The sequence below is a fragment of the Eptatretus burgeri genome, chromosome 1 (genome assembly GCF_056783735.1).
Source record: "Eptatretus burgeri isolate ZD-2024b chromosome 1, Ebu_testis_v1, whole genome shotgun sequence".
NCBI lineage: Eukaryota > Metazoa > Chordata > Myxini > Myxiniformes > Myxinidae > Eptatretus > Eptatretus burgeri.
Window position 1 is genome coordinate 68,571,231 of NC_140961.1, and position 7,231 is coordinate 68,578,461.

At 43.3% G+C, this 7,231-nt stretch overlaps 1 protein-coding gene across 4 annotated transcripts in view; it reads right to left on the minus strand.

The window, feature by feature from the left end:
- Positions 1-7,231, minus strand: part of LOC147034671 (lysosomal alpha-glucosidase-like) — a 191,777-nt gene that overhangs the window by 131,506 nt on the left and 53,040 nt on the right. For all 4 annotated transcript variants that reach the window (XM_085887024.1, XM_085887020.1, XM_085887010.1 and 1 more), the window contains exon 7: positions 2,921-3,040. In XM_085887024.1, coding sequence (XP_085743150.1) covers positions 2,921-3,040 — 120 coding nt within the window. The remainder of the gene's footprint in view (positions 1-2,920; positions 3,041-7,231) is intronic.

Consider the following 7,231-nt stretch of genomic DNA (forward strand, 5'->3'; position numbering starts at 1 on the left):
AAAGGATATCTAAAGTCTCCGCAAAGATGACTGCATCATCTGCAAAATCAAGGTCCGAGATCTTGACATTCCAAAACGATGCACCGCAGCTTGATCTCTCTGACATCCTCCCTAAAATCCAGTCCATACAAGTGCTGAAAAGTGTGGGGGCCAGTACACACCCCTGACGAACTCCAGTAAAAACTGGAAATAAGTCAAATATGGTACCACCACACTTCACAGCACTCTCAGTACCAGAGTAGAGTTCAGACATCAGATCGATCAGTTTTGGTGTCACCCCACGAAGACCAAGAATCCTCCAGAGGACATCCCGATTCCCTGAATTGAACGCTTTACAGAGATCAAGATAGGCTGCAAGCAGCCCCTGCCGAAACTCTCGACTGCGTTCGGTGAGGACACGAAGAGCAAGGATACGGTCAATCGTTGACCTCTTTGGTGTAAAGCCTGACTGCTCTGGACGCTGGTGCTCAAGCAGATGGTGGCGAACACTATCAAGAATTATCCGAGCAAAGACCTTGCCCGGCACTGAGAGCAGTGTCACCCCTCAGTAGTTGTGCAGTCTTGGCGATCACCCTTCCCTTTCCAGAGAGGAACAACAAGGCCCCTCTTCCAATCAGTTGGGATGATGCCTGTGTTCCAGGCAGAGCACAAAACTGCATGCAATGACACGAGTGCAGCATTTCCACCAGCCTTGAGAAGTTCAGCATGGATGCCACAGATCCCTGGAGCTTTGCCCCGTTTCAACCCGTTCACCACAGCCCGTGTTTCCACAAGTGTAGGTGGACCACAGTTGATTAGAGGGTCAGCAACAGGGATTGTAACACCCTTGACGTCCAACTCGACAGCTGGGGGATCAGCCTGGTACAACCGCTCAAAGTAACCGGCCCAGCGGGCCTTCACTTCAGACTCCTCTGTCAAGAGCCTACCACTCTCTGCTCTCACTGCAGTGCTCCGAGGGATGGGCTTGGATGAACGTAATGCGTGAATTCCCCTGTAAGCGGGACGAGAATCACCTGTCCACAGGTGATGCTCTACCCCCTCACAGATTCCTCGCACATCGGCCTCCTTGTCCACCCTCAGTGCACGTACAGTTTTACACCTCAGCTCTGCCACTCTGGTCAATGGTATCCAGTGTCCCTTGAGAGACAAAATTCTTCTTTGCCCTGCGGTGAGTTCCAAGACATCCACCGGCAACATCAAGGACGGTGGTCTTGAAGGCACTCCACAACTCTTCAGAACCCCCAAAAGCACCCAGACCCCCCAAGTGTCCACTCAGCCTGTTCGCAAACTCCTCAGCTACTCTCTCATCCCTGAGCTTGGCAACATCCAGCCTCGGCTGGGATGGTACCATTCTCCAGGATTTAAGGTGCAGCTTTAGAGTTGCTACAACAAGCCTGTGGTCAGTATTGAGGAACTGAGCACTCCGGTAGACCCTGCAGTTGTGGATCATCCTCCAACGATCGTAAATGAGGACATGGTCAATCTCCTTTGTCACACCACCAACGCTGGAATACCAAGTCCAGCGATGAGCTTGTGGGTGCTGAAACCATGAACCAGCCACCCGAAGTCCATGACTTCTTGCAAAGTCAAGGAACTTAGTGCTATTCTGGTTCATAGTTCCTGACCCATGGGGACCAACACACACCTCATAACCATCCCTATCAGTTCCAGTCGATGCATTGAAATCCCCCAAGACTGGAATTGTATCTCGTCTGGGGCACTGATCAACCACAGACTCGAGCGTGGCGTAGAAATGCATCCAATATTGCTAAATACCAAAATAAACAAGAAAAAGAGCCGAGATTGCAGACCATCGCCAGGATGTGTTTTGTGTGGTGTTTGTCGATTTGTGTCGTGTATTTTGTGTGGTGAATTACGTAATTAATAAGACAAGTAGAACTGCCACTTTATAACTGCTGTTATATGTTTTGCCTCGATCTGTTCAGCCACTTCAGAGAACATTTTTTTAAAGTTTTTTTTTTTTTTTTCAACAATATGGCTGCCGACTCAGGTGACCGATGACGTCAAAAAAAATTCTGTGGACCATTTTATCCCTAGATGACCCTCAAAATTTTTCAATCAGATCGGATGTGGCGTTCTACATATGCAATTATGACATCATAACAAAGGCACCTATGACGTCATTAAAAATAATAATAATAATAATAATAATCATATTTCCTATGAGTACTTGCCATGTGCCAAGTTTCAATTTTATCTATGGTGCAGTTTCAGAGATACAGAGGTGGAAAGTCTTCCCGTTTTTCCAACATGGCTGCCGCCACACCACGTGACCTACTACGTCATAATTATGATTATAACATTCTTCATGAGTAGTCGGTCCTTTTTCTGAATTTTCTCTCAATCAGACATGGTGAAATGGTAAAAAATTTCTCTTAATCCGACAAGCAGTTGTAGAGAAACAGAAAAGTGCTGTGCGGACAAATAAACAAGCAAAGACAGACCGACAGACAGAGAGAGAGACAAACGCGCATAAAATTAAATTCCCTTTCCTCCAGCAAAGGTAAAAATGCTCCCAACTCACTGTAGACCAGCTTCTCATAGCAAGTATATTCAACACATGAGGGAGAGTTTCCACACAACTCAGTATCTTGAACAAACAATTGTTTATACAGTTCAATAGTTGATATGGGGTGGCAATCCAAACATGATAGAGCAGTTAGGGAGCATGTGAACTGGTGATCATAATATAGCAGGGATAGGATTCTAAGTTTTGCGAAATGAGCATGTTGGACTTGAGGATTTTTGACGAAATGAGAAAAATGTAATTTTTGACGAAATGAGAAAAATGAAAAATTAGGTAGCAAATGTTTTAGTACATCAAGAAGATAAGATAACTGAACCCAGAACGTTATAGTTGTAAAAAAACAACAAAAATTGCTGAGGTGAAATTCCTGACCTACAACTGCCAGAAACTGCCGAATCACGTCTTCTGGCCGAGGTCCCAGAAATACGTAGAAATCAAAGATACCACCAATGGATCTCCACGTAATAGCTGGTGCAGGTTGGAGGACCACATCTGAATCGAGAAAAGGCACAAAAATTTCAAGCTACTTGAAACTTGCACAAATTGGAATCCTTGCCAAGATAAGACATACAATACTAACAACAGCAGAGCCTCATTAAGAAAGCTATTCCACAAGACAGATCTTGATAAAGTTAAGAGCATTTGACTCCATGCTGTTTGGAATTTGGTTGCTTTTTCAACTTTATTCAGCTCTACCTCGCAAAACCTCATTCCAATCACTCCCCATTGTCATACGTAGTCTAGGGCTTCCATACGGAATTTAAAATCAATTCTTCTCATTACTTCACACAGTGCTAAATATCAGTGTGTGCTTTGTCATTAGGAAATATTTACTGACCTTTTAAAAAAAAAAGTAAAGTAAAGGCTCATGGATGAACGAGAACACCAAATGGAGCAGGACGCAAAAGAACAAAATTAAGAGTAGAAACAGGTAAAGTGGGTGGGGCAGGGGGGGGGAGGACAACAGCAGGGTTGAAGGATAACATAGAGGGATCTGTGGACATATAAGCAAAGTGAGTAGGGAAGAGGGGTAGGGGAGGATGGTTGGAGTGCACAAGATGGAAACAGAAGCAAACTCCCAGGAAGGAAAATTGGAAATTTGAAAGGAGGTTCATGGGTGGAGAAAATATTATGGTTTTGGGTGGGGGTATGATCTGAGGCGGTGGTGAACAGCGAGCCGTCTTAAAAAACTGGAGAGAATAATGAGATTGAAGAGAATGTGGAAGTTCATTCCACAGGTGGGAAAAAGGAGAAAAATGAGTGGCAATGAGCAGTGATTGTGGAATTTGGCAGTTTTACCATGAGGGGTTGATTGTGGACCACGTGTACCCTGCAGAAACCTGGGGGGGGGTGGTAGCAGAGGGTGCAAGACTAGAAAGGAGCCGATAGAAGACAGAGACCACTGACCTATCCGTGATGGCGAGGTGATAAACAAAGTAATGGACCCATCGACTCAGCTTCATCGTGGGATATTCCAATTAGTCCAAGAGCATTAGGTCAAAATAGGCCCTAACCTGGACATTTTTGGTAACAAGCTGATTTTTTCAGGATAGGTCCAGGAATGTGTGTGAAATAACATACTAAAAGTCCTCATGAATCCTCCTTGAGCGTTTTCCGCAATCCAAGATGGCGTCCAAAATGGCCGCCTCTTCTGTTTTTCTCATAACTTTGCAAGCAGGTTTCCCCAAAACACACTTTAAATGTCTACATATATGTTTTGAAGTATGAGGAACTCATTAGAATACATCTTAAGAGATGCTGAAGCACGCAACCTGTACATCCTAAAACACTATGGAGCTCAATCAACGGTGGTGTTTGATGGATATGGAAGCGCAACTTCGACAAAGGTAGCTGAGCAGAAACGAAGAGCTCAGAAGTGTACCTCTAGTGACATCATATTTGAAGATGATATGCGAACCACCACAACCCAAGCAGCTTTCTTAGCCAACGGCAACAATAAGGCGAGACTTATACAAACTCTACGTGACAAAATGCTCATGGCTGGAGTATGTGTCAAGCAGGCAGAAGCAGACGCCGACACCCTGATTGTCTCCACAGCACTAGCACTGGCAGAGTCAGAACATGTGCCAGTTGCTGTCGTTGGTACGGACACAGACTTACTGGTAATGCTAGTTGCTCGGGCAACCTCTTCCACAGATGTGTACATGCTATGCCGCAGTAATCCTGTCACGGTCTTCAACATTCATGAGATTCAGCATGCCATAGGGGACACAAGAAATCACTTGATGTTTCTTCATGCTGTGACGGGATGTGACACGGTCTCTGCAATCTATCGTCAGGGCAAGCGTAAAGCTTTCAACATGGTGCACAAGAAGCGGGACTACGACTTGCTGGATACCTTCACAAACAGTGGAAGCACCCATGATGAGGTGGAAAAAGCTGGGGAAGGCTTCATTCTTAAGCTTTATGGAGCCAGCAGTTTTGAATCTCTTGATGACTACCGTCACATCGCATACAAACGGGCAATCGGTCGCAGTTCCCTGAGTTCATCCTTTCAGCTAGAAAGTCTACCTCCAACTAGTGCTGCAGCAAAGCAACATTCATATCGCGCCTATCTTACCGTCCAGGAATGGATGGGTAACTCCTTATCTCCAACAGAATGGGGCTGGCGATTTCAGGACGGGACTCTTACCCCGGTAGAAACAGACATTGCTGTTGCACCCGACACTTTGCTGAACATGGTGGCATGTGGGTGTAAACCAGATGGTTGCAGAAGCATGACATGTAGCTGCAAGAAACTTGGGCTCTTTTGTACCTCAATGTGCAGTAAATGCAGTGGTCTCAATTGCAACAATACAGCACCAACTCTTATAGATGCCGACGATGATATTACCCCAACTTCAGAGGACATCAACATTGAAGATACAGCATCCGACGATGAAGACAATGACTGATGCAACTAGGTGTGTGTATGCGTAAGGTAAAGATTCATCTGAAACTTTTGAGGTTTGAATCTCTAGCATGATCTTGTTTTGAATGTCTTTGCCTCTTGAAACAGGCTAAAACAGCAGTGTGTTGATAAGTGGCGGACATTTTGAGCACCATTTGAATTTCAGAAAGAAATTCAGCGGTTTTATTGTTTCCTTTGTACTTCAAAGTATCTGAATGAATTCCTTATTTCTCAAGACATAATATATTTAGAGATTTAAAGTGCATATTGAGGTAACTTAGTCACAGGGTCATGAGAAAAACAGGAAATTGCAACCATCTTTGGCACCATTTTGGATTTTGGGACTAGTTCAAGTAGTTTTATTGGTATAGATATGCGTGTTTCAAATCTGCGAATAAGAATTTATCTAGATTCCTTGACTCCCATAACATATATAAAGACATTTTAGTGTGCTTTATTGGGTTACTTAGTTGCAGAGTTATGAGAAAACAACAACAGGGAAAGGGGCATTTCGGGCGCCATTTTGAATTTCAGGATGAGCTCAAGTGTTTTTATTGGTAAATGCGTGTTTTTGAAAAATTCCCAATAAGTATATGATTCATTTCATTGAGTCGCAAAACATATATTAAGACATTTAAAGTGCGTGTTGAAGTACCTTGGTGTAAAACCAGAAACGGCAGCAATTTCAGACGCCATTTTGGATTTCTGAAAGAGCTTAAGCGGTTTTATTCGTTTTTGTGTGTTTCAAAATCTTCCGATATGTATCGAGTTCCTTATACTTCAAAACATATGTGTAGACATTTAAAATGTGTTATAGGTAAACCTACTTGCAAAGTTAAGAGAAAAACATGAAATGGCGGCCATTTTGGACGCCATCTTGGATTGCGGAAAACGCTCAAGGAGGATTCATGAGGACTTTTAGTATGTTATTTCACACACATTCCTGGACCTTTCCTGAAAAAATCAGCTTGTTACCAAAAATGTCCAGGTTAAACCCTAATGCTCTTGGACTAAATGATCTTTAAGGCCTTGGTTTCCATGAAGTCAAGCTGAGCAAGGTGCGAAGCAGGGGAGCCAGCCCACAGGGGAGAGCAGTACTCTATCAAGCTGAGGACAAAGGCCTTGTAGGTAGATAAGAGTTCAGATGAGCCAAGAAAGGATGCCCAGTGGACAGCTAGCTTTGGAGGTCAACTTTGAAATGTGATTTGTCCCCAAAAAAAGGTCATGGATGACAGTGATACCAAGGAGTTTGAGTGATTGAACTTCCTCAATAATTGTTAAGACAGTAGATGGGAGGGTTTGCTAGATGGTGCTTTTGGAGAGGGACAGAGAGAGATTTATCAGGATTGAAAGACCAGCTTGTGATTTTGTCAAGGTCTGAAGAGAGGGTGTGCTTTTAATATCATTGTGTGCTTTGTCACGAGGCTATAATTACTGTCCTTCATTCTCATTTGGTTCGCTGTATTTGACTTTGCATTTTCTACACAAATATATAGTCTTGTCATTGGTGTGTACAATATTAAATTGCACCGTTTTCTGAAATCAATCAGTTTTATTCCACATTTCCCCATTTTCTGAAAATTCCACATACCATAATCCATCAATCTGATTATATATTCATATATTGCATTATGTAGTTGTATATGTACAGGTAATATATTAAAAGGAAAGGATAGAACTCCACAAGTTACCTGGGCTGTACATTCTCTTATGTAACATTTCCTTCAAAACATCCACCAAAAACACCTTTGAGTGTCAATTTCCAACACATT